The sequence below is a fragment of the Oncorhynchus keta genome, chromosome 32 (assembly GCF_023373465.1).
Source record: "Oncorhynchus keta strain PuntledgeMale-10-30-2019 chromosome 32, Oket_V2, whole genome shotgun sequence".
Classification (NCBI taxonomy): Eukaryota; Metazoa; Chordata; class Actinopteri; order Salmoniformes; family Salmonidae; genus Oncorhynchus; species Oncorhynchus keta.
In genome coordinates this window covers 4,828,152-4,853,644 of record NC_068452.1, presented here as the reverse complement: position 1 = coordinate 4,853,644, position 25,493 = coordinate 4,828,152, and the positions used below count along the sequence as shown (strand labels likewise).

The window sequence follows — 25,493 nt, the reverse complement described above, 5'->3', positions numbered from 1 at the left end:
TTAACCCTGTTTTTTTTCTCTCTCTCTCCTCCAGGGTCTGGATTGGGAGGCCCTGTTACAGAGGAAGCTGCCCCCTCCCTTCGTTCCCTCCATCAAGGGCCGAGAGGACGTCAGCAACTTTGACGAGGAGTTCACCGCCGAGCCTCCCGCCCTGACACCGCCGCGCGAGCCCGGCACGCTCTCCCGCAGGGACCAGGACAGCTTCTGCGACTTCGACTACGTCTCCGACCTCTGCTAGGGGTCGAGAGGTTGTGACCTCTATCACATCATCATCATATGAGGGTCATGGGGTCACGGCAGTCTGCAAGGGTGATCTGCATCCACCACACTGTGAATGTGATATGAGAAACGGAGAAGGGTCGGTCTGTAGTGTAGTCTATGTCTGTGTGGGAGGTATGAACTAGAGGAGATTAATGCAGACTCAGGCCAAGACTCTGTGACTGTGTTTTTTTTTTTACACTGCAGCAGCATCTCACACAACTGAGCAGGTGCCCGTCAAGAGGACTGGTGGTTGATGGGAAATGAAGTTCTGTTACAATGAGACTCTGTTTTCCAAAGGAAAAGAAGACAGAAAAAAAGAAACTGTGACGCCCGCTAAGCTTGTGCCACTTCCTCCCTATCTAGAACACTCCAATGGCTGTGTCCTTACAAGAACTTGTCATAACATGTGTAACTTCTACTACACAGTCAACCCCTTTTAACTTTGCCTTCCAGTTCCATCCTCCTTTGTGCCAGTGTTGTAGTCTGCTCTGAGATCTGAGGATTTCCATGTAACGTTCAGGGTTGGGATCCATACCATTTCAATTCAGGAAGTCAATTGGAATTTCAGTTTATTTCCTGAATTGAATTGAATTGGATTGAAATGGAATGGACTCCAACCCTGGTTCCTTCATACTGTGACAAAACACAAATAATATTTGGGAGAGGGTTTGGTGGGGTGGGTGCATGGCTTGAAATGATGCCTTAAATTTCTACTGGGATCTATAGAAATGCATTTAATTTTGTTATGTTGTGGTCCTTGGTAACTAACTGTGGTCCTTGGTATGCAATGAGGGTGATAATGTTTTACATTAATGCTAAGAGGAGACAAGGAAGTACCTCCATCTGCCTATCAAAATGATTGCTTGGAAGAAGTTGAATCAACAGTGTGTAGAATCATCTATATATATATGTATGCATTGTTACAACGTTGTGAACAATCACCCATCAACAGAAGGGGTAAAGAACCACTGCTTGGAGGAACGGTCAATTGTGATCCAACCAGATCACTAGTCCATTCACAATGGGCAATTGTTGCCCTTTTAACATTCTTTCAAATGTTCTGATTTGAGTTATTATGGGGGGGGGGGGTCAACGACGACAGTGCTTTTGGTTCTGTTTTTGGTTGATAATGAGGTCGTTGAGAAAAGCAACAGAGAGGGTTATTGAATTTATCCTGTTGCCTTTTAATTGGTCCAGTCTGTGAATTTTATATACGGGTGTGTCATGTGGCAGTCTACACCTGTGCCATTTGGTCATATCTGAACACATAAAAGAAAGGTTGAAGGATGCATGTCTCGTTCCAAACATGGTAATATTCACCCAAACGAACACACACTGAGAGACTTTAATGCTCAAGACACTCAAATTCAATCAGTGGCATGAAGCGGAAACGCATCCAAGCAATGAATCAGGCTCAGGCTTCTCCAGGTTGAAGTGACCATTAAGAACAGGTCTAGGATCAGTTTATTCCAACCTCCAACCACTAGGAAAAGAACTGACCTTAGATCAGAACTTAGAGGCAGCTTCATCCTCCAACTACAGTACATGCTCGTCTGCAGGAGTCAATAGAAAACAAACTTTACCTCCCTTGTCTCTGTGTATGGGGTGGGTTGTGAATCATGTTTGTCTGGCTGCAGACTACTTATCTTGTGTACGACTATACAAAAGGAAGTGAAAGTATGAGATTAGTTATTTATAAAGAAAATCTGTTGGGAACACGGTTTACTGTGTTTGATTGGGTGTCTCATCATCAGACCATTCTCTGTCACCTCCCTGCTATTATAGCAATGCTCTATCTTCACAAGTAAGATGGTCATAAAACAAAGGTCATTTTTAGACAAGCTTTACCATGTGAACTCATGAAGAATGTCCTGAAAGTATCAACTCATGTCCTCTCAAATTCATGTAGAAAACTATGCAAAGAATCATAAAAAAAGATGCAGACATCAACATCCACCTTGTAATAAATCACAAAAATGCAGTTTTATTTATGTTTTGAATTGGGACTGTGTGAAAATAGTATTTTTTATTTGCATGATAAATTGACACGCATAATTTAGTTGATTACATTGTGTCAATGAGTTATATGGCCCCAAAGCTTGACAGCAAATTTTACAACATGCTGTACCAAACATGCAAGCAAGCCAATGTTCTATGGAAATGAGAATGTTTCAAACAGGGAGGGCATTGGGACATCAGCCGTCCCTGCCTGTATAGTCCACAAGAGAGGGAGCCTTGGGCTAGCTGGTTTCGCTCGATGATGCCAGAGAGGAAGAGGCGAAGCGAGAGGATTTACTCCGCCCAAAATCTGTCGGAGTGAGATTAAGCCCTTTTTCTGTACGGAGGTATATGAGAGTGTCCGAAGTTGAATTACGTTAGGCTTATTTGATCGAATAGAAGTTTCGTAATGTTTAGGATTTACAAATATATTGATGTAAGTGGATGAACGTGGCATTCTGGCAATTTGAGAAAAACGACTTAGTTGTGCATGTTCACGCTCGCCTATGACCTCTCATTGGTTAGAATGGTCCCACATGATCGCGCCTGCCTTCAATCATTGAGGGCATGTATTTCCATCGTTAGAACGGTCACTCTGCTATCTACTCATTATAATAGATCATCTTTGATAGTGTTCAATTTTTCAAGATGTCGTCGCTGGAACAGAGACTCTCTCGAATCGAGGAGAAACTAAAGCAAGAAAATAAAGAAGCTCGTAGAAGAATTGACCTCAATATCGACATGAGTCCACAACGTTCACGTCCGAGGCCAAGTGAGTATCAGTGGGGGAGTCGGTAACGGAGAGAGGAAAGGGGAAATAAGCGAACGGAGAGGCAGAGTGAGGGCAGGAGAGAGGGGGTGTGATAGGGATATGCTGCTGCTGTTAGCTAACAGACTAAATGAATAAACAAATACCCCAACTCGGGACGTTGCCCTGCCCAGAGGTGTCATTCCGTTTCCATGTATATAATATATCACGTAAACATTTTGAAACTGTAAACCAGAATTGTATATCAATGCAACGTTGTAACCGAAACTCAATTTAAATCCCGAACTGTGTTTTGGTTCTGTCCTGGCAACTGCTGGCTAGCAACTAGCTAAGTTAGCTCTAGTAGGCCCCATCATCCATCCGTCAGTCCATTTGTTGTTGTTAATTTCTCAACACGGAAAATGAGCTGTTTCTCAGTATTTGACATTTATATCTGGTCTAATATGTTTCATTAACCAGACATGGCTTGTGTGTGTATACGTTTCTAGCGATACTTCAAATGTGATTTTGACCGAGTCAGTGTTGTTAGTAGCCAGCTAAGCTAACGTTAGCTTTTCGAGCTAACGCAGTTTACCAGTTAGTTGCGTGAACAAACTTGCCAGCTATAACGTTCAAGATAGCTAGCAAACTACCCCTGAAAGTGGCTCACGTCACAAATTGCACGAATATGGTGTTAGTAACTACAAAACTAAACAACAGCTGTTATCTTTTCAGTGTTTTCATTTTCTAAACCAATTCCATGTCTTGTGATTTGTTTTGCATTAATGCTCTTCTCATATTTTGGGCATGATGGATATTTCCTTATTTCGGCAGTCTTGAACATATTTGGCAGGTAATGTTTTGGTCATAATGTAGACGAACACATCTGGCAGAGTGTGTGGGCATAATGTAGCTGGCCAGCGAGAGTCTTTGCCAGTCAAGCCACCAAAATGCACCATGCAGGATTTATCCCAACAGCCCCGATTTAGGATCAGCTTACAGCGATATGAAGGTCAAACATTTCAAACAGGCTTGGCTCCTGCCCAATGCTTATGGGTGAATTTCGTCTTGCACCATTCAATGCCAGCCACATTCAGTGCAATATGGTGACATGGGTACTTAAACTCTATGCTGATCCAATTTGTAAGTCGCTCTGGATAAGAGCGTCTGCTAAATGACTTAAATGTAATGTAATGTAATGATAGTGGTGGTGTCGCCCTGAGGTAATTTTTTATACTTTCATATCAAGGTATTTGATGCGTTTTCTTCTCACTGCGTTTCTTCTTGATGCGTTTTCTCTCCCAGCCTCATTGGAAAGCTAAAGGCTTGGGAAAGCAAAGATGGTGTGGTAATGCAACTCTTATCTTTGACGAGCTCAACATTTGAGGTGCTAGTTTAAAAAAAAAATTCACACACACAGCATATCAACTGGTCTGAGGTGCTTTTGTTTGATTTGAACCTTCCTTCATTTTGTTTTGTGTGTGTCTTAGTGTGGAGTTGTAGGTCATTGGTGTGTGTATGGTAGTTTATTGGTGAGTCTCTGTGGGTGTTAGACAGGGTATGTGTGAGTGAATACCTGGCATTTTACAGTGCAGTAATATGCACATGTGTATTTTCTCTCCTCTGTCCAGTCATCGTGATCCAGCTCAGTCCTGCTCCAGCTCCTTCCCAACGTGCAGGTATCATTCAATCATCGCTCTCTCTGTCTGCCACTGCACCGTCCATTCATCCTTCCCTCTCTTTCTCACAATCCATTCTTTATCCCTCTCTTTTCTCTCCCCATCTCCATGTCACTCCTCCTATTCAACAGCAAGGGAACATTTCACCCTCAGTAGCTCAGAACAGAACGTATAGATGCTAGTAACTTCACACATTCTTCAGATGGTTTCACCAAACCCGAATGACTGGCCTGACTGATACCTAACCAGCGCTTGTACATTATCCTTAGATATGAATGAAGGCCTAAATGAATTGCAGTACATAACACAACACACAGCCTATGAATTCTTCTCTCACAAAATGTGTGTAATAGGCTAAACCTATTTAGCCCACAATTGTACACAGCACACCTAAAATATTCTAAGACTATTCTGACAGTATGGAAGCCAAGAGGCATCTTTTATTTTCAAGTGGCCATTTGCACTGTATCCCCAGTTGGTCGCAGTCTCACCTCCACTCTAATCTCATTCTCCCTCCATCTTTCCATCTCTTCTTCTCCATATGTGAGTGCCAGTGGCAAGGCAGTGAGTGTGTATGCCTGGGTTTGCGCGTGTGTGAGGATATTATTAACCCATTTTGCTGGTTGCAGAGAAAAGTTGCATGTGGCTTCCTGCACGGTTTTTATTACACAGTCTAATCCAGCATCCCACCACCGGTTGGTCTGCAGGAGTGCTGCTGTGACCAAATCTGACCACCTCTTCTCTTCCTCCTTTCACGTCTGAAGACTTGTCCTTCAGCCTGTCTGTCATGTCTTCATCCAGGCTGGGCCCAAGCTGGCATTCTCTTTGCTCTGCAGTTCAGGCTGTGACAGGTTAATTTCTGTCTGTCTTGTTGTGTGTCCGTCTGTTTCTTCCATGCTCTTTCTCAGGGTCAGATAGTGTTCTTTGTGCGCTAACTAAGCATTCTCTCCTGGCATCCCCCTTGCAGTGGCACTGTCAATTGCCAGTGGTGGCTGATGTGTGTGTGTGTGTGTCTGTCTGGATCCAGCTGTATGGAGGACTGTCTGGTCTTTGCCAAACCAAAAATTGCCGAGTCCTTTACTAACACCCACTAACCGGATTTCTACAGTGAGCAGGTCCTGGCTGCATGTGATTGAACCAGGGATAAAAGCTACTGCCTGGCGTTGGTGCATTTATCTCTTGAAAAGGCGTTTTAAAGAACTGCTCAACACTACCTCGTTGCTTTGAAAACTTCAAACAAACCAAAGGCTCCGAAGGTGCCCTTTGCAAAACGACCCCATTCACAAATTAGGAATGGGGCACTTTTCACACAGTGTATAAAACATATCATATGAACGGTCTGAACTGCGGGTTGGTTGGGGGGGGGGTGGAGTCCTCTTCGGGGGGGTCTCAGAGGTCACTGAGAGAGCTCCAATGTTCTGCAGCAGAGGGTCCACTCCTTTTGGTGGTGCTGCTAGTTAGCTACTGACTGAGCAGCAGTCTGGACGCATGGTCTGTTTGTGTGGTTGCATGGTGGGTCAAAGCTAACACTGCTCTCGTAGCTGGTCTCCACTGCTCAGTGCTCACCCTGTCTATATGCCTGTGGAGTGTTGTCTCCTTGAACAATAACACTTTTAGCCTTTGTGTCAAATTATGTAGTAAAAATGAATTGGCAAAACTACCCTTCAAGTTCAATTGAAGTTTTTTACCTATGCTTTGCTAATATACAGGCTAAGGGTTGTGTTGCTATTGCTAATACTTGTGGAATGTCTTGTCGAAGTGTTCGTATTGTGGTCTACAGACATTTACAGCCGACCTCTTGGAGACTGAACTGATATCGTTCTACTTACACTGGCCTGCTCTGTCTGTCCGTCATGGTCAAATTAAGCATCGACTGCTTTCATTCACTCCTTTTGAAGTCTGAATGGAAACATGGGGGAGTCCCAGATGGTACAATTTCCCCTTATAGTGCACTACTTTTGATCTGGGCTCTGGTCAAAAGTAGTGCACTAGGGGGCTGTTTGGGATGCACCCTAAATGTGTATAAACTGAGAGGCAATGGGTGAGACCTTGAAGTAGGAATGGCCCCAAATTTTATAAGCCATCCTATACAGTGCATTTGGAAAGTATTCAGACCCCTTCACTTTTCCCACATTTTGTTACGTTAGCCTTATTCTAAAATGTATGACATTGATGAAGAAAAACAATCTACACAATACTGGGGCGGCAGCCTAGTGGTTAGAGCGTTGGGCCAGTAACCGAAAGGTCGCCAGATCGAATCCGGAGCTGACAAGGTAAAAATCTGTCGTTCTGCCCTGTCATTGTAAATAAGATTTTGTTCTTAACTGACTTGAATCAATAAAAAATAGCCCATAGTTTAACATTTTTGGCTTTAAAAAATAAATAAATGGCTATCACATTTCACAAGTATTCAGACTGTTTACTCAGGACTTTGTTGAAACACCTTTGGCAGCATCAAGTCTTCTTGGGTATGATGCTACAAGCTTGGCACAACTGTATTTGGAGAGTTTCTTCCATCTCTGCAGATCCTCTCAAGCGCTGTCAGGTTGGATGGGGGAATCGCTGCACAGCTATTTTCAGGTCTCCAGATGTTCAATCGGGTTCATTTCCGGGCTCTGGCTGGGCCACTCAAAGACATTCAGTGACTTGTCCCAAAGCCACTCCTGCATTTTCTTGGCTGTGTGCTTAGGGTCATTGTCCTGTTGGAAGGTGAACCTTCGCCCCAGTCTGAGGTCCTGAGTGCTCTGGAGCAGGTTTTCATCAAGGATCTCTCTGTGCTTTGCTCCGTTCATCTTTCCCTCGATCCTGACTAGTCTCCCAGTCCCTGCCACTGAAAAACATCCCCACAGCATGATGCTGCCTCCACCATGCTTCCCCGTATGGATGGTGCCAGGTTTCCTCCAGAAGTGACGCTTGGGAATTCAGGCCAAAGAGTCCAATCTTGGTTTCTTCAGACCAGATAATCTTGTTTCTCATTGTTGGAGAATCCTTTAAGTGCCTTTGGCAAACTCCAAGCAGGCTGTCGTGTGCCTTTTACTGAGGATTGGCTTCTGTCTGGCCACTCTACCATAAAGGCCTGATTGGTGGAGTGCTGCAGAGATGGTTGTCTTTCTGGAAGGTTCTCCGATCCCCACAGAGGAACTCTGGAGCTCTGTCAAAGTTGATTGCTCAACTTTGGCTGGGCGGCCAACTCTAGGAAGAGTCTTGGTGGTTCCAACCTTCCATTTAAGCATGAGAACCACTGTGTTCTTGGGGACCTTCAATGTTGCAGACATTTTTTGGTACCCTTCCCCTGATCTGTGCCTTGACACAATCCTGTCTCGGAGCTCTAAGGACAATTCCTTCGACCTCATGGCTTTGCTTTTGCTCTGACATGCACTGTCTGCTGTGGGACCTTATATAGACAGGTGTGTGCCTTTCCAAATCATGTCCAATCAATTGAATTTATCATAGGTGGACTCCAATCAAGTTGTAGAAACATATCAAGGATGATCAATGGAACAGGATGCACCTGATCTCATTTTCCAGTCTCATAGCAAAGGTTCTGAATACTTATGTAAATAAGGTATTTCTCTTTTTAATTTATGAGTAAAAATGTCTAAACCTGTTTTTGCTTTGTCATTATGGGGTGTGGTGTGTAGGTTAAGGAAAAGTGTTTACTTAATCAATTTTAGAATAAGGCTGTAACAAAAGTCAAGGGGTCTGAATACTTTCTGAAGGCACTGTAGACCTGTAACTGTCGGTGTTTTCAATAGCCCGTCAGTGACGGGGAGTTAGAATCCCAATGCTATTTGGCTTCCTTTCCTTAGGTCTCTCTCTCTCTGTTACTATTTGGTCAAAGAGCTAGACAGATTCCACTACAACGCTGCCCTCTTCAATGCTGTAAGCTCAATGATCATTAAGAAGAGAGATGAGGTAAGGAGAGTGGCATTGATTACAGTAACACTAGCCTGGGTTCCAGTCTCTTTCTGACAACGACAAGTTTCCTAAAGCAGACACGGGCTAAAACAGACTGGCACCCAGGCTAATAAAGGACAGCCCCTGTCTTCCTCTTTAACCTTCCCAAATTTATACTCCTCTCTCCCCCCCAGCTCTTCAGCTTCCCCTGGCTAACGACGGAGGGGGGAGTCGCTCCTCGTCCTCTGAGAGCTCACCCCAGCACCATTCCTACCCCAGCCGCCCGCGACACATGCTCAACCTGCCCACGCCACAGTACAGCCTGGTGAAGAGCGTGGAGAAGTAAGACAAACACGCATGCACGGAGCATACACACACATGTATGCACATGGAGCATTCGTGTTCTGGAAAGGGATACAGAAAGTTACAAAAATATATTTTTAAATGCTTCCATTCACACACATACGTCAAATGACACAACTAACATTTTTTGTGTGTCTGTGCCGTGTCCCCTTAGTGCGGAGATAGACCAGAAGCTGCAGGAGATCATGAAGCAGACAGGCTATCTGAAGATCGATGGCCAGGTAAGAGACCATAGCATTGCCTAAAGTGATTATTGTTTTTTTGTATTTCTCTCTACTCATTAAAAATAATGTGCTGTATTGACAAGCATTCGGGACGCCATTTACAACCGGATCATACGCAGAGCTTTGAGTACTGTAGTACATCATGCTGCATGTGCCATGTATGTTTGTCATTGACATGTTGTGACTCGTCACCTGTTCCCCTCAGCGGTACCCGGCCGAAGTCAGTGACCTGATCAGCGAGGGGGAGATCGGCAGCGGCACGTGCGGCCAGGTGTTCAAAGTGCGCTTCAAGAAGACGGGCCACGTCATCGCCGTCAAAGTAAGCCTTGTCTACCTCCAACCACAGCTTGTTGGCATTAAAACCATATATAATAGCACTGGATTGCATTTTAAACAGGCAGTTTGTAAGCGTGTTACACTGTCTGGCAGGGGGTCACTTCACTTTCATGTCTTGAGGATGAAAAGTCTGTCCTTCCGGCCTCCGCGCTGATTCTGTTGTCCTGGATGCGTTGTCTTGTTGCAGTTTGACACTTATGATAAAATATACTTTATTGTCCGTTTAGATGGAAATTCATTACATGGTGTCAGCATTAGGGATGCACCGATATGACATTTTTGTCCGATTCTGATATTTTCCTTCCCCCAAAAAACTATATCGATACTTGACATTTTAGCAGCCTTTTAAGCGTTCTAGTACATAGTTGAAACACACACACATACTGACCAAAAAGTTATTTTGTTGGCATTAACATATGTCCCCATTACCAGTAAAAACATAGTCAAAACCTGTTTTTCACTTACGTGCTATTTCGTTGTTCATTTGTTCAGTCTTAACCAGGATTTCATCATACATGTCAAGCAGTGACGTTTCAGCTGTCTGTCTGTCCGTGACCTCTCTTCCTTGGTGCGCACTGTCACTGTGTCCGTTTCCGTCTTGTCCAGCTGTGTCTGTAACATTTCACCTAAACCCTGTTTCTTGTCTGCATCGAAGTAGCGGTCCTTGTACCTAGCATAGAGCATGGTGGCGGCACAGTAGAGGCTCAGAGAGAATGCCACGGAATCTCTTGTTCACAGCCTCTTGTAGAGTACCTTTACAAGTTTTAACCCCAACGGTCTATGTCGGTGGTTTTGTTGAGCAGCGTTTCAATGCCATGACAGAGGGTATCACGTCTTCTGCAGACACGGTTGATGATTATTTCTCCAGTCAGTTGTTCGAATGGCGCTAGAAGTGTGTTCATGTTTCAAACATGCTCTCAAATGCCATTGAAATGGCAACAGCGGTATAAGAACCAGCACATTCTTGAGCAATACGACTTTCCTCAGTACGAAATCCTCGTCGACCCACTGTGCTGTCAGACTCGGCATGCTCATGGGGTTGAAGTCGCTGGTCCAAATGTCAGTCGTGAAGCTAATAGCAGTGACGCCCATAGCAAGTTGCTCAGGGATGTGCGTTTCCACAGTACTGTGTTTCTCCGGTAGGTCAACGTCATCTGAAAAATAGCCCTTACTTGGTACTGTGTACCGGAGCTCTAGGTGATTGACCAGTCAGCGAAAGCCAACATCCATGACAGAGAACGGTTGATTGTCAAAGGTTATGAATTCCATTTTCCTGGCGTTAATGGATTTCGCCTTTGTCTCCCTGAAATGTTCTTGCTCTTTCAAATGACTGCTAGACTTGAACTTGTTTAGTTGTTGGAAGTGTGCGATTTAGTATTTTTCAGATTTTGTTCTGTGTAGCGCTGTATTTTCTGTGGCGTCACTACGTCATCTACCTACGTTATGTAGTTATGCACGTCAGCTGAGACATCGGTATTGCGCATCGGCGTTAAACTAGACATCGGGCCGATGCCAATGTTGCCATTTTTAGCGAATGTCGTCCGATTCCGATATGCTTATCGATATATTGTGCATCCCTAGTCAGCATACAAACACAACATATTACATGCAGTACGGAAAACTGCAAAGTTAGTCCACAAGTACACACTTACATTTCAACATATTCAAAGTCTCTGCGGCCTACTGTCTGACCGTGTATTGGGCCTGCATCTGTCCTTGCATCTATGTCCCACTGTTCAACAGCCTAATGGCATGAACCTAGCCTTGCTCCTATTCTTGCTGAACAGTGGGAACCTTAATCGCCTTCCAGCAGCTCGAAACATTAGGCCTATTCTGTTATGCAAGTGCTGTGTGGATGTTCTACTGCCGCTATTTGGGTTAAGGCCACAGCATTGGTTTTTCCTACTGTGGCAGAACACATAATTCCATAGCAGACGATTTGTCCAGAGGATATAACTGTTGGAGACAGCCCTAGGCTGTTTGTCAGTTCAGTATCGCTGTTCTCTATCGGTTTCTCTCTGGGCTTTGCCTTCCATTGTTTATCCTCACACAATGATAGTAATTATACTGAATCGTCACTGCTACAATTAAGCATTGTTAACCCCCCCCCCCAATTTAACTGTTTAACTATTAGACTAGTAGTGACTGACTTCCTATGCGGGGGTTGCATACAATGCTTATTCTTGGTATACACAGTCATGGTTACAAGCACAAACAACATGGCCTACGGGGATAATGGCTGGAGCTGTAAATGATTATACACTGCTCAAAAAAATAAAGGGAACACTAAAATAACACATCCTAGATCTGAATGAATGAAATAGTCTTATTAAATACTTTTTTCTTTACATAGTGGAATGTGCTGACAACAAAATCACACAAAAAATATCAATGGAAATCAAATGTATCAACCCATGGAGGTCTGGATTTGGAGTCGCACTCAAAATTAAAGTGGAAAACCACACTACAGGCTGATCCAACTTTGATGTAATGTCCTTGAAACAAGTAAAAATGAGGCTCAGTAGTGTGTGTGTGGCCTCCACGTGCCTGTATGACCTCCCTACAACGCCTGGGCATGTTCTTGATGAGGTGGCGGATGGTCTCCTGAGGGATCTCCTCCCAGACCTGGACTAAAGCATCCACCAACTCCTGGACAGTCTGTGGTGCAACGTGGTGTTGGTGGATGGAGCGAGACATGATGTGCTCAATTGGATTCAGGTCTGGGGAACGGGCAGGCCAGTCCATAGCATCAATGCCTTCCTCTTGCAGGATCTGCGGACACACTCCAGCCACATCAATCAATCAAATTGTATTTATATAGCCCTTTGTACATCAGCTGATATCTCAAAGTGCTGTACAGAAACCCAGCCTAAAACCCCAAACAGCAAGCAATGCAGGTGTAGAAGCACGGTGGCTAGGAAAAACTCCCTAGAAAGGCCAAAACCTAGGAAGAAACCTAGAGAGGAACCAGGCTATGTGGGGTGGCCAGTCCTCTTCTGGCTGTGCCGGGTGGAGATTATAACAGAACATGGCCAAGATGTTCAAATGTTCATAAATGACCAGCATGGTCGAATAATAACAAGGCAGAACAGTTGAAACTGGAGCAGCAGCACAGTCAGGTGGACTGGGGACAGCAAGGAGTCATCATGTCAGGTCGTCCTGGGGCACGGTCCTTGGGCTCAGGTCCTCAGAGAGAGAGAGAGAAAGAAAGAGAGAATTAGAGAGAGCATATGTGGGGTGGCCAGTCCTCTTCCACATGAGGTCTAGCATTGTCTTGCATTAGGAGGAACCCAGGGCCAACCGCACCAGCATATGGTCTCACAAGGTGTCGGAGGATCTCATCTTGGTACCTAATGGCAGTCAGGCTACCTCTGGCGAGCACATGGAGGGCTGTGCGGCCCCCCCAAAGAAATGCCACCCCACACCATGACTGACCCACCGCCAAACCGGTCATGCTGGAGGATGTTACAGGCAGCAGAACAATTCTCCACGGCGTCTCCAGACTCTGTCACGTCTGTCACGTGCTCAGTGTGAACCTGCTTTCATCTGTGAAGAGCACAGGGCGCCAGTGGCGAATTTGCCAATCTTGTTGTTCTCTGGCAAATGCCAAATGTCCTGCATGGTGCTGGGCTGTCAGCACAACCCCCACCTGTGGACGTCGGGCCCTCATACCACCCACATGGAGTCTATTTCTGACCGTTTGAGCAGACACATGCACATTTGTGGCCTGCTGGAGGTCATTTTGCAGGGCTCTGGCAGTGCTCCTTCTGCTCCTCCTTGCACAAAAGGCGGAGGTAGCGGTCCTGCTGCTGTGTTGTTGCCCTCCTACGGCCTCCTCCACATCTCCTGATGTACTGGCCTGTCTCCTGGTAGCGCCTCCATGCTCTGGACACTACGCTGACAGACACAGCAAACCTTCTTGCCACAGCTCTCATTGATGTGCCATCCTGGATGAGCTGCACTACCTGAGCCACTTGTGCGGGTTGTAGACTCCGTCTCATGCTACCACTAGAGTGAAAGCACCGCCAGCATTCAAAAGTGACCAAAAAATCAGCCAGGAAGCATAGGAACTGAGAAGTGGTCTGTAGTCACCACCTGCAGAACCAATCCTTTATTGGGGGTGTCTTGCTAAATGCCTATAATTTCCACCTGTTGTCTATTCCATTTGCACAACAGCATGTGACATTTGTTAATCAGTGTTGCTTACTAAGTGGACAGTTTGATTTCACGGAAGTGTGATTGACTTGGAGATACATTCTGTTGTTTAAGTGTTCCCTTTATTTTTTTGAGCAGTGTATTATAGCTATGCAATTTAACATGTAGAATGCTATGTTTTGTTCAGCCTTAACTGGCAGGTACAAACTTTATAATCAGTGCGTTATGTTCTTAAAATACATAGGCCTACCTCTATCATTCAATCATATGAAAAAAAAAAATATATATATATATACACACACACACAGTTTCACTTTTCACCATCTGGTGACCTACTGTATATAGATGAGAGGGAATAGGTTTGGATAAGGAGGGGGCAGGGGATGGGTTTGGATAAGGAGGGGGCAGGGGATGGGTTTGGATAAGGAGGGGGCAAGGGATAGGTTTGGATGAGGGGGCAGGGGATGTAGGTTGCTGGAAACAGCTGATACTCTGGAGTGAGAGGTTACTATGGTTACCCAGAGACAGATTGGACTATAAAGCACTTTCAGTGGATAATCTCCTTTTAAATCTCCTTTTTAGTGTAGGATTAGTCCTAATCTGTGTCCGGGAAACCGGCAGTATGTGATTGGCTAATGGTTAAGTGCTCGACAGGTTTGTGGGGTGGGCGGAGTTGTAAATTAGTGGTGCCATCTAGTTGGTTGAAGTTCTCCTCCCTCAACTAAAATATCAACGTTGAATAATGACTGATTGTGTGTGTGTGTCACTAGCAAATGCGCCGGACAGGAAACAAGGACGAGAACAAGAGGATTCTGATGGATCTGGATGTGGTGCTGAAGAGCCACGACTGCCCTTACATCATCCAGTGCTACGGCGCCATAGTTACCAACGTGAGTCACACGCACAGATAATTTAGTATGTCACATCATTTAAACCATATTTATTCAGATTGACAGAAAAAGCTTCTTTCTTGTAGCAGTTTCACTGTTCTGTTTAAAATGCCAATGTTCTGTGACTGACTGTGATTGGTACTCAGACGGATGTGTTCATCGCAATGGAGCTGATGGGGACGTGTGCTGAGAAACTCAAGAAGAGGATCCAGGGGCCCATCCCTGAACGTATCCTGGGCAAGATGACCGTGGCAGTGAGTCTCTCCATCTCGCGTCTTATCTCTTGCGCTCTCATACCCTCAATTCAGGCTTTGAACTGAAACTCAAATTCAGAATAAAAAAATTGCCCTTCATTTTCAATTATGTTAAGTTCATCTCCTGAATTTAGTTCCATTGGAATTGACCCCATCCCATAAAAAGTTTGTTCACCTTCTCTTCAATGTAGTAGTGGGTTACCCTTTGTGTGTCTACAGATAGTGTCGGCTCTGCTGTACCTGAAGGAGAAGCACGGTGTGATACACCGGGATGTGAAGCCCTCCAACATCCTGCTGGACAACAAGGGCCAGATCAAGCTGTGTGACTTTGGCATCAGCGGACGACTCGTCGACTCCAAGGCCAAGACCCGCAGTGCCGGCTGTGCTGCCTACATGGCTGTGAGTCACCTTGGTGGACACACGTATCCTACCACGTTTAACCTACCGAAGTGAAGGCTGCCATTTTGATGCTAAAGCGCCACTATTTTTCCACCTGGGGTTGCACATAACTCTGTAAAAATTCTGAATGCTGCTGTCCTCTGTCAAATGTTTCTAATTTCCCTGTGTATTGGTACAATAATTGCAGTTTTCCCCTAACCCAAGCCTGTTTCTCTGTGTCCCCAGCCTGAGAGAATAGACCCCCCAGATCCCAGCAAGCCTGACTATGACATCCGAGCAGACGTCTGGAGCCTGGGCATCTCGCTGGTAAAACACCCACACTACTTCATCACACCCTATTCCCTATGTAGTGCATTTCTTTTGGTCAGTCCTGTGCCTTCGTATTTGGCCCTGGCCAAAAGTTGAGAGCCTTTACCTACCTTCTACACTTTGACACTTCTCAATGTCCTGTCATCCATCTGAAATGATCAAATGGGTGTAAGTATTATGATAATTGCTCCATCAAGTCTTTTGGTAGGCTAGGTGGACTTTTCGCCGTATTGTTTACAGCCATCCAGCTATTCACGTCCACAAAGGAGCATGAAATGGTGTCTAGGTTAGGGGCTATGGGTTGATTTCTAACTAGTGAAGAGGTTTGATAACTGTAGTCTTAGTGGCCTGTCGTTGAGAGTGTAAAGGCTGGTTAACAGTCGGTCTATCGACATGTCTGTAGACAATTTACGTAGCGAAATCCAACTTGTCGTTATGAGAAAGTGTAAACGCACAACGACGTCCGCAAAGTGAATTCAGTAAATGTCAACCTAGCAAACCAGGCAACGAAAAGCAATTTTCTAAACAATGTTTTGGTTCGTTAGCCAGTTCAAATAATGACCATAGAATAACTGACAACATCTTAACTTTGGCTACTTTTTATGAATTATTATAGGAAAATAAACTCACAATTAATGGTGAGTTTACAGAAAATAGCTTACTACCACAGTGCGACTAAATAAAAGTTTGTCATTGTGTCTGCGAAGTTTAGAACTCTGGTTGCTGTGGCAGTCTGGTAACCACAACAACGGACATAGCGACAGTCGCAACAAGAAAGCTGACAGTCACAGCGATGGTCTATGGACCATAAATTTAAATGTAGTTTTGACTAACGATGCTTGTCGCATTCTAATTGCCTACAGACATGTCGTTAGACCAAGTATAAACTGGCCTTAACGCTGTAATGTGTTGTCTCTGCCTGCAGGTGGAGCTGGCCACAGGACAGTTCCCCTATAAGAACTGCAAGACCGACTTTGAGGTCCTGACCAAAGTGCTGCAGGAAGACCCTCCCTCTCTCCCCCTCAGCATGGACTTCTCCCTCGACTTCCAGTCCTTCGTCAAAGACTGGTGAGACAAAACACACACGCACTGTGTGACTCATTGAGAGTTTATTATTCATTTCTGCAGTCTTACGGCTCTCAACCAGTCTCTGCTCACAGTACAGTTGCTAAGTAATATCAAGTGCTTTTTCTGTTAATTTTTACGTCACTGACTGCCTCTTTCCACAGCCTCACAAAGGATCACAGAAAAAGGCCAAAATACCACAAGCTGCTCGTAAGTCTCTCCCCTCCAGCTGTTCACACACTGATTCTTCACCACATCTACTCTAAACCATGATTTGGGATTACAAGAAAGGGAAGAATGTTGTCTGAATTAAATGTTTATTTAAAGACACAATCTGTACATTAGAAAGGGAATGGATGCAGTGTTCTAACTCCTCTCTTCTGCCCTTCCTCTCTGATACCCCACCAGGAGCACAGTTTCATTCGGCGCTATGAGGTGCTGGTGGTGGACGTGGCAGGCTGGTTCCAGGCGGTGATGGAGCGCACTGAGTCGCCGCGCAGCAGCCAATGTTACAGCCAGCACCAGCTCCACTCGCTCTTCAGCAGGTAGCCCCCGGCCACTGGCCCCGCCCCAGCCTGCAGCCGGGAGACCCCAGAGAGGGACGGAGACACGGAGTAGGCCTTTATCCCTAGACAGACAGACTGGCTCGGTGGATTGATTGATTGAGTCTGGTTGATTAATTTTGATTGAGTCTGGATCAGGACAGACAGACACGAGGGAGAGTAGAGCTTCACCCTGTAGTTAGGCGTCATCAGAAGTCATATCAGCACATGTACATTATCATCGTGAACACTTCAGCACATACTGTAGGTTGCTCTGTATCCACGATGCATGCACACTTTTCCATCTGTTCGATACTGACGTACAGTAGCGATACTGTAAAAGCATTTACGTGGTTAAACACATACATAGATACTACTCACTCACTAGTCATATCTCACGCGCCTGTATAATCTTGTTCAGCTCCAGCCCTAGTCATAGCTATGGGGTCTGACGACAGAGTAGTCGATACACACTGGAGCTAATTTCTGCTACATCATGTAGTGTTAAGACAATGTAAGAGTCCCTACGGCAAGCCCAGAGGCCCAGTGTCATCCGCAGTGATGGCTCGGCTCAGAAGTGGAAGGTTCAGTGCAATATTCAGCCGGGTGTTATTGTTTCTATACTTACTCTTCAACAGGTTGTGTATGAGTGTGTGTACTAAGACGCAAGTGTACGCTCGCTATTATGGATGGCAAATAGCTGTCCCACTGTAGCTCTAACAGACCAACTAGACTCGCTGTATTTGTTTCAGTCTGGTTTTTAACCATCGTTTTGAAAATACAATAGATGACAGAAACATTAACTTTGATTCAAATGCTTAGCGAGGAATATCAACAAGTACATGTTCTAGCAGCTTTGAATTGGAAAAACGGTGCAAAATACAAAAAAAAAGTAGGGTTATGCGTAGCTCTGTAGAAAGGGTGTTTTGTATGTATTTATTCATGTTGAGTTCAGGATGGTTTTGAGTGGGACTGGATAACCAGTGGATGAGATGGAGGGATACAGAGGAGGACAGAAGTCTGCCTATTATCGGACTTGGTTTACTGCATTTACCCCCAGCTGCTGTGTTTAAACTCAGTCAGGGAAACTGTACTGCCAGGTAGATGAGGTTTAAAGCAGTGTTGCTTGTTGTTGAAGAGGAGCGTTAGAAAAGAAAAACCGTTTGGAGGGGAGGCGTGAGTTGTTTGTGTCAAACAGGCAAGGGACAGCAGCTTGCCCTTTACAAATAATACAATTAGATATGTTTGGCTGTGGAGCATTTCAACCCTCCCTCTTTCCGCTCTTTCTAAATGGCACCAAGCCACTCACCCTCTGCTTTATTTCATTCTTTCTGCTGTTCCATCTTCTAGCGGCTCCACAGTTTTGGCAAACCAAAGGTGGTAGGTGTTGGTGGAGGGTGTCACACAAGGCCCTCTCGTTGCTCCTGACTGCTGCCTCCCCTCCTGCAGAGTCAAAGCCAGGTAGAGAAGACTACCCCCCCCCTTTCCTAGCCTGAGCATTAGGAGTTTGCAAGACGGCACTGAGAGATCTGGGATCAGGCTAGACTTCCCCAACACACAACCAAGCCAAATCACTGCTAGAAACAGACACGATAGGAGAGGGAGATAAACGGTATGTCAGAGGAATGGAGCGAGGGAACCGGAAATGTTGACTGAATATGTGCAGAAGAAGAGCTAGGGAGAAGCAAGATGAGGAAAGAGTTGGATAAAAAAAAAAATTGAAAAATTAGTGATGACAGGATGAGGTGAAAAGGAGCGGAGGAAGAGAAGGATAAGAAAGTGAGAAAGAAGGTAAAGAGAGGTACGTGACAGAAAGGTAAGGGTTATCTAGAGCTAGTGAGGGAGGAGTGAGTGACAGCAGAGCGGTGAGTGTTTTGATAAAGGAGAGATGTGAGGAGGAAGCGAGAGTTTGAGGCCCTGAATTCAGCCATAGGCAGCCAGGCTATGGATCAGATGTTGGCCATTGTAAAGCTATCTGGACATTGTAAAAGCTTTCAATGGTGTTGCACCAATATACCAATTATGCTTTTATTTTTTAGGGTGAATTAGGATTTGTGTTTTGATTGTTTGCTGTTATATTCATTATTGTATCTTTTCAAAAAATATTTAATTATTTATTACGTTGCTACTACTGCTGCTAAATTGCTGTCGATAATTGTCCCCCAAAGGACAAATACTTTAGATCATTTTTAAACCAAATAAGTGAAGTAATGCAATGTCTTTACAGTTACCAAATACAGAAGAGCAAGTCTGATGGTGAAGGGGTGAGAGAACAGTGACCGAAAGCTAAACCCATAGATGAGTAGCATAGGTTAACGTCACTAAACTAATCCACGCAAACGATGTACACCTCACGTGTATCTAACGGTGTAATAGCATGTTGTAGTCACATATCGCACTACAGCACCGCAAAGTCTAGTTGTTATTAGTGAAGGAGTGTCCGTCTGTCCGTCCTGACCTGTGAACCTTGACCTTTTGCTCCCTGACCTTGGACATTGTAGTCCAGGGTCACCCTGATTTGAGAATGGTCTGTCTACCTGTCCGTCTGTCTGTCCGTGGGCCTCCTGCAAGCTCGACCTTGACATTACACACCAAAGGTGTCATCAACGAAAACAAGTTATTATTGATATTCTAATTGATTACTATGACTACGATATATTCAGAGTTTCTCTGTAGCTAGTGTGGGATAGGGGGAGGGGGTGCTTTAGGGGTTGCAATGCCCGTGTGTGTAGAATACAGGGAGAGACTTGTACTCTGACAAAGCCTGGGCACAGCAATCACACCCACTCAGCCAGACAGACCTTTTTACTGTGTAAACTGGTACTGTAATAAGCCACTGCTCACCATCACCAAGTCTTTGGAGAGTTCAGGAGATTGGCTGTGTTGCAGGTAGAATTTACATGGTTCTCTTATTGTTGTGGAATAGAGAACCGTGTTGGTTCTTTGTGTTATGTTTCAGTCTGCAACGTTCTGTTTGTTGTTGCCCCTCCGCAAATCATCATGTACCAACATTGAACCATGACTCTTTGGTTTTGGTTCTACTATAGGCAATCAGGTAGTAATGACACACACGTTATTATACAATCTAGGCTGCCTGGCCCACTTGCTAAAACAAAGTTTTAAAATACTGACTTTATATGTACTTTATTAGTACTATCCCTTGTAATTTACATGTTCTCTACCCCTTGGGTTGTCCAAAATCACTACAAAGTGCACTCTACTCAAAGTGCACCCTATTCCCCCAGTCTTGGCTGTCCAGTGCTGTGTCAGACCCAGTCTCCCACTGTCAACTTTCTCTTTTGTTTTGCTGACGTCTTTTTACAAGCACACACACATACACACGTGGTTGGAAAACACCTGACAGGTGACTGTGCCACTTCACCTTTCTAAAAACGGGAAGAACTTTTTTAGGCCCCTGGTGCAAAACCTGAGTGACTTGGGTGTTTTGGTGTGTGTTCGTAAAATGTATAGTAATTTATTTTTTTAAAGTTTGAATACTAATCCTAACCCATTGCCAAGGACAGCGGTGTCGCGCCACACACACTCCAAATGTAGGCTATAAACAATATGTCTACAGTGGTGCTGGTTGGCTACTGTTTAGTGGCTTTGTGTGTTCTTAGCAGACAGTGGCAAAGCCAGCGCTGTTAAAGATGTACTCTGGTAGGGTGCCTCTGAAGTCACACCCTATGTAGTGCACTGCTTTATCACCAGGGCTCATAAGACCCCGGTTGAGAGTAGTGCACAATGTAGTGAATAGGGTGCCATTTTGGATGCACATAGTCTGCTGCTGCGCTGTACCTTGGGGGTGCGGTGGGAGGGTGTGTCATCGCCCCATCTGTAAGTAAAACCAAATATCATTTTCACTATGCAGTCATTCAAATCAGTCAGCTTGCTGTACATTAGGAAGTCCTCCTGTATATAAACATATGGTGATGAAACTGGAGTTGGTGACTGAATGAGATCTTCTCCCTAGTACGGGTTGAATTCATGTCTTCAGCTAGTCCAGAGGGAAATTGAGTTAAGCGAGAGACGTGTTTTTGAATGAGCTGACTATTTAAGGATTGTGTTGGGGTGGGGCCGTTGGGTTGTAGTTTTTGGGGTGGGTTAAATGGGGTTTGTAGTTTGGGGGTTGCTAGTCCAATGCTGTAAGTATATCAATTGCATGTTATTGTCACTGATGTAACTGCTATTGATTTTAGATTATGTTTGGGGGGGGGGGCACAACTCTATTTATAATTTTTACATATTATATATTCTTTTGCAAAAAATGTAATTGTATACTTAGGAAAATACACACTTGCCTTTATGTTCTCTTGACTTGTTTTCAATCTGCTATTTGCAATATACATTTTTACTTTTATTGTTTTTTTAGTTGGTTTCATGGTGAGAATGAGTTCTTTTTTTGTCTTTTCCTGAATGTGCTGTGTGTCTTTTGTTCAATTAGCTGTGTGAGTGAGGATGGAGGGCAAAGGTCTGTGTCTTGGAAGGGTTTTGTCTATGATTATTATTTACCTTTTTTTGTCTTTAAAAAAAAAAAGTTTTTTATTTGTATTATATTCAGGGAAAAGATGACACCAAATTGAATAAAGATATTTCCGGATGATCCTAGAGAGCGGTTGAGATGGAGAGTGTGTGACAGTGTAGTTAGAGAAGAAGTCTTCTTTCTGTCCTTCCGGAACGCCTGGGTCAAAGGTGTCTTTTTCTCTCAAAGCGGAGCGATCACTTTCACTGCTCCGTTTAGCCGCTTCTTCTTCACCCTGTGTCGCTGTAAAACTTTGGTCCTCCGATATCCTCTTAACTTAATTTTTTTTTTTTTTCCCCCATGGGCAAAATATCATTGTTTCTCAGTTTAAATCTTTTGTGTGCCATTGTATTTTATCTCTGCCCAGAAGCCCCACTTTGTTTTTGTGGTTCTCTGATACTGTATGGTCAAACTAATTTGACTGCATCTGAAATGGCACCCTATTCCCTAAATGGTGCACCAAAAGTAGTGCACTACAACAGGAGTGGGGTGCCATTTGAGACGGCGCCAATGAGAGAGCGTCTTATTAATGCTGAAATTGTCATGAGTGGCGTTTGCACTTGGGCAGCTTTTTGAGTCGGGTGGGAAGGGGTCTTTGGGAGCTCTTTTGGGTTGCAGACGTACCGTTTGACCAATCACAGACCTGAGACTGGCAGAAGAAAAAACAACTGATTTCAACAATGTATATGTATTATCACTATTTATTTATTGGTTGTGTTTTTTTGTGGGTTTTTTTTTAAGCCAAACAAGACACACATGGTAAAGAGAATTGTCTGTCATTGGCGTTGCCGTTGATACAAAAGCCAAATATCAAACCACACTAACCCACAGGAAACATTGCTATTGTAGTGGAGTGGTTTAAACTCTAGATGGTGTATGTGCTTTTAGTACTGGCTTGGCTGAGCTGTAGGATGTCTGTCATGTTTGTATACTTTAGTGTGTGCACTCATTTAATTGAAATCCTGCTCAGTCAAGCCAAATAGGTTATGGTCTAAACCTTAACATTTACAGCATGGGTGGTATTAGAGAGAGTGCTAAGCTAATACCCATTTTAAGTTGGCTCCTATTGTTTGAAACTTGGATTGGTTTTACACAAGTAATGAATTATCCTCCTGAAAGAGACTAGCAGTCAACTTTTTACGCATACTCTGACTGAAATAATAGTTTTCTATTCCGAAGTGGACTGATTGGCGCGTATTTAATCTGTACTCTTAGCGAGGTGGAATCGCTGTTTTTAAAATGTTGATAAAAGAATAATTTGCTTGTTCCCTAGGGTTTCTAAATGCAGTATTGCATGACTTGCTCGATTTGAAAGGGGGGAAATTGTATATACTTTTTCCATCGCCATTGCAATTCCATGGCTGTTTGTATGTATGACTCAGAGTTTGTTCTGACAGTTGTATCAATCTACACAGCTACTGTCTCCCTCTGCTTTTCGCTGTCTCTCATTTTCCGTTAAATTTCCTCTATTTCAAACAGAATAAATGCCATTATATTGTGAATACCTCAGGATTTTTTTGGAGACAAATCAAATAAAGAAAACTTCCAAAATGTTGTGGAGACATGTTACATGAGTCTTTTATTGCCTGAAGTCTACATGCCTCTTATGACTCAAACAATGTTTAAAAAAATAAAAAATAAAAAAATGTATTTAAGCATATTGATGTTGTAGGACTCCTACCGAAAATACCAATAGATTTGAAAAAGCTGCACTTTTTGTAAAACAGAAAACATTCCTTGTTGCAATGCAATTGAAAGCAACTAGAATGTTAGACAAATGCATTAAATTAAACTTTCCTATTACATTGTGTATACCATTTTGTGAATTTAACATTGATCATGAGGTCGGGCTACTAAGAACCACAATGTTGATTTACTGTTTAACGGATGCCCCTGTTAATGCTATTCCACTTTTGACACATGGGGTCTTGACAACAGAGATCCTATAAAATGTCTGTCGTTATATGGTAATGAGGTTGAACTAAGGTTGCTATAGTATTTTTACAAAGTTAACTTTTTGATTTGCTTGCCTGGTCTCAAAAAAAAATAGATATTAACTGTTTGTTAATGAAGTCTGTATGGCCTTACTTCCAGATACATTTAGGCTACACAGACAGCAGAGGACATGTCGTTAGAATGGTCTGGCTGAAAAGGATGGTAGGTCCCACAGTTTACTTTGAATGATATATTAAGGCAACATCATGGAATTCCTTTCTTATAGTGTAGGTGTCCATTTTGTCATGAGATTTGGCAGTACAATAATAATAGTCAAAATAACACGTCATCTGAGGGTAAAAACAAGGTAGGTTTTAGCAATGCTTTCCATAAGAGGCTAAAATGTTCTTGACAAGGGCCACACATTTGGTTAGTCCAGGACGTATCAAACATCGTACCTTTCAGCAGCTGCTCCCTGGTCCAGTCAGGAAACTTTCTCTGGATCTTTTTGATGAAATTTCTGAGAATCTCAAGTGCCTTGTTTAAGATGGTCCTGGCTGTCCTATTCTCCCTTTTGAGTGTGGTTGCCACTATGTGGAGTAACATCAACCTAGGAAATATGATGGAAATCAATGGACAACACTTCACTTACATTGTAATCAGAAGAGGATGGTGGGAGGACCTATAGGAGGACGGGCTCATTGTAATGGCTGGAATGGAATTTTTGGAACGGTGTCAAATGTATGGAAACCACGTTTGACTCTGTTCCATTAACTCCATTCTAGCCATTACAATCAACCCGTCCTCCTATAGGTCCTACAACCAGCCCCCACTGTAATCTCATTCAAACATGGCACTCAGCATCAAAAAATGCTAACGGAAACAGAAATAGGATGAACAACTTTATTAACCTAGAAATTCCATTCGAAGCTCTCAAATCTGGGCTTTGAGGACCTGATTCATACCTTGGACACCAGGGATGTATTCATTAGGTACCAAGAGGAAGAAAACAGAGGGACTACCTGGATTTGTCCAATAAGAAAGCTGCCTTTTTTTTCTGAAATGCTTTGTGTTACCTGCCCTTATGAATACCACCCAAGTGACTGGAATTCTCTGGCCAATCAGTGACTTCAATTAATTATAATCTGAGTGCCTATCTGCATAAGTGTAACAGTATAATTTTAAACCGTCCCCTCGCCCATACCCGGGCGCGAACCAGGGACCTTCTGCACACAACGACAACAGTCACCCTCGAAGCATCGTTACCAATCGCTCCACAAAAGCCGGAACTACTACTTCAAGGTCTCAGAGCAAGTGTGCGCTCTTATCTGTGTGTCCTCGCGAGGAGTGTGTGTATGTGTGTGCGCTCTTGTCTGGGTGTCCTCGCAGTGAGTGGGTGTATGTGAGATATCCTGTATGATGCCTAACATGTTTTACTGTGAAAATACGTTGTTATGTGTTGTCTCAGTTATAGCAATATAATAGCAGTAAACTGGTCATTTGCATAGGGAATAGCACTTCATTACAAATGCCTTTCAAACATGTCAGCATCAAACAATAAAAGGTAATGGAAACAGAAATAGGTTCAATGGCTTTTTAAAATGAATCTGTATAAACTCCATTTATAGCCTCCTTCACAAATCCAGATACCAACTCAGTCGCCTTGTGGTTAGAGTTTCTACCCTGAGATCGGAAGGTCCCGGGTTGAGTCATACTAAAGATTGTAAAAATTCCTCTCTGCTTCGCATTTAACATTAAGGAGATAGATTAGGGGAAAAGACCACGTGATAAACTAGCATCCTGTTCAAATGTTGTACTTTTACATCAACCTCTCTCATGCTACAGACACAGGAAATATGCTGGCTGGCTCGCTCGTGTTATTTTTTCCATCAGTGTCCCTGAAAGAAATTAGATGC

The 25,493-nt window shown here is 43.8% G+C and overlaps 3 protein-coding genes and 1 long non-coding RNA gene across 7 annotated transcripts in view; 3 read left to right on the top strand and 1 right to left on the bottom strand.

Annotated features, from left to right (window-relative positions):
* LOC118365707 (serine/threonine-protein kinase N1-like) overlaps positions 1-1,977 on the top strand; it is a 57,013-nt gene extending 55,036 nt beyond the window's left edge. For all 3 annotated transcript variants that reach the window (XM_052490434.1, XM_052490432.1, XM_052490433.1), the window contains exon 23: positions 35-1,977. In XM_052490434.1, coding sequence (XP_052346394.1) covers positions 35-238 — 204 coding nt within the window. In that variant the 3' untranslated portion in view covers positions 239-1,977. The remainder of the gene's footprint in view (positions 1-34) is intronic.
* Positions 1,978-2,447: 470 nt separating this feature from the next.
* Positions 2,448-23,211, top strand: LOC118364866 (dual specificity mitogen-activated protein kinase kinase 7-like). 2 transcript variants are annotated; one of them, XM_035746647.2, is made up of 12 exons: positions 2,448-3,031; positions 4,639-4,686; positions 8,778-8,925; positions 9,101-9,167; positions 9,376-9,489; positions 14,432-14,551; positions 14,698-14,805; positions 15,025-15,204; positions 15,430-15,510; positions 16,439-16,581; positions 16,743-16,788; positions 16,987-23,211. In XM_035746647.2, the coding sequence occupies exons 1-12, from the start codon at positions 2,908-2,910 to the stop codon at positions 17,125-17,127; spliced, it is 1,320 nt and encodes a 439-aa protein (XP_035602540.1). In that variant the 5' UTR covers positions 2,448-2,907; the 3' UTR covers positions 17,128-23,211. The 2 variants fall into 2 exon arrangements, with proteins under 2 accessions (XP_035602540.1, XP_035602541.1); XM_035746648.2 differs by lacking the exon at positions 4,639-4,686 and having other exon boundaries at positions 2,450-3,031.
* The window catches only part of LOC118364867 (uncharacterized), a 5,084-nt gene continuing 415 nt past the window's right edge, over positions 20,825-25,493 (bottom strand). The window contains exons 2-3 of the long non-coding RNA XR_004821677.2: positions 24,036-24,187; positions 20,825-20,955 (exon numbers count right to left, since the gene is read on the bottom strand). This is a non-coding gene — a long non-coding RNA (uncharacterized LOC118364867). The remainder of the gene's footprint in view (positions 20,956-24,035; positions 24,188-25,493) is intronic.
* LOC118364865 (lysozyme G-like) overlaps positions 24,782-25,493 on the top strand; it is a 15,360-nt gene continuing 14,648 nt past the window's right edge. The window contains exon 1 of the mRNA XM_052490435.1: positions 24,782-24,879. The gene's annotated coding sequence lies outside the window, so the exon portion shown is untranslated. The remainder of the gene's footprint in view (positions 24,880-25,493) is intronic.